Raw genomic sequence first — 1,519 nt, 5'->3', positions numbered from 1 at the left:
AGAGAGAGAGAGAGAGAGAGAGAGAGAGAGAGAGAGAGAGAGAGAGAGAGAGAGAGAAGGGAGAACGAGAAATGAGGACGTACTGGACTAAATAAGAGAAGCTAAAGTGGTGGCTGTGAAAAAGAACTAAAAGAGGTAACATGGAGAGATGGAAATGTTTCTTTTAAAACAGAGGTTAAATGATATATCTAGCCAGTGGCAAGGCCGATATTAGTCTCCCCCAGCACAGAAACAATGTTGCATATACTGTATGCAGGAGATACTTAATGATTGTTCAGTTTTCATTTTGAATTCCAAGTCCAATATTCTTTCTACCAAGACTATTTCAAGCACTTCTCAGATTAAGACTATACTCTATTTGCACGGTTTATCTTCCCAACCTGACTCTGCATAGTACAGTAAGAGTTTAATATGGGCATCTTAAGTCAACCTCCCACTTACTTTGGTGTTTGTCCATCCTTGCCATCCCTTTAATGAGACACTCTCTATGGAGCCACTTTACGTTCCAACTGTGTTTTTGTAATGGCTGACTGTCCCCCTTTTCTGCAATGTTCTGCCACCAGACTGCCCTGATTTCCTTCAAGTCCTGGATAAAATCTGATCTTCTACAGTAAGCCTTGCTCAACTCTACTTAATTCTAGTGCCTTTCCTCTGCTGGTTATTGCCTATTTGTCTTGTATATTGCTTGTCTACCCACAGCTCCTTGCATATGGTCTCTCCCATCAGACTGTGAACTCCTTAAAGGCAAGGACTGTCTTCTTCCTCTTTTTTCCTTCCAGAGGTTTAGCACAGTGTCTTGTCCCGTAATAGCAGGCACTTAATAAAAGCTTACGGACTGAATGACAGGTGGAAGGGGCCTCAGGACAGACATGTCAAGGGTGGAATGGACCTCGGGACAGATGTCGGCTTGGCTGGGGAGCGGTTTGGGTACAAGTCTTGCCCGAGTGGGAGATGCCGTCCCCGCCTCGTCTCCAAATGGGCGCCGCTCGAGGCCCACCCCACCAACCGCCCCGACCCAGGCCTCCCGTACCGCCTTGGCGTGACTCTGCGAGAAGGAGTGCACTACCCCGCCGGGCCGCACGTCAAACTCCACGACGTGGTCACCGTCACTACCGCCCGCTGCCGCCGCCGCCGCCGCCAAGAGCAGGAGGAGCGAGGCCCAGTGGCGTGGGCCGAGGGCGCCGCTGCCGCCATGGCCGATGGGCGCCGCCATTCGGGCCGGAGGTTGGAACGGAAGGAGACGCAGACGGGGCGCCGAAAGGGACACGTAGCACGGACGGGAGAGATAGTGCCACGTCAGAGCCCGCTGTGATCACGTGACTAAGTCCCTCCACCCCGGGCCTCTGCCAGGTCGCCATCTTGGGTGTGATGGAGGTGACCTTAAGCTTGGGGCTTCAGAGCCTACTTTTTGTTTGAGCCTGTCCTGCGCTTAGAATGGGAGATGTCGGCGAGGTGGGGGGCGATGGGGAGAGCTGCCGTTGGGACTTGTGGCGGGTGGTCCTGCTCTGCGAGGCGTTCC

At 52.7% G+C, this 1,519-nt stretch overlaps 1 protein-coding gene across 1 annotated transcript in view; it reads right to left on the bottom strand.

The window, feature by feature from the left end:
• MYDGF (myeloid derived growth factor) overlaps nucleotides 1-1,217 on the bottom strand; it is an 18,160-nt gene extending 16,943 nt beyond the window's left edge. The window contains exon 1 of the mRNA XM_044658493.1: nucleotides 1,031-1,217. Coding sequence (XP_044514428.1) covers nucleotides 1,031-1,213 — 183 coding nt within the window. The 5' untranslated portion in view covers nucleotides 1,214-1,217. The remainder of the gene's footprint in view (nucleotides 1-1,030) is intronic.
• Between the last annotated feature and the right edge of the window lie 302 nt (nucleotides 1,218-1,519).

The sequence above is a fragment of the Gracilinanus agilis genome, chromosome 1, assembly GCF_016433145.1.
Source record: "Gracilinanus agilis isolate LMUSP501 chromosome 1, AgileGrace, whole genome shotgun sequence".
NCBI lineage: Eukaryota > Metazoa > Chordata > Mammalia > Didelphimorphia > Didelphidae > Gracilinanus > Gracilinanus agilis.
Note: the sequence above shows the minus strand (reverse complement) of the source record. Positions and strands in the feature narration are given on the sequence as shown.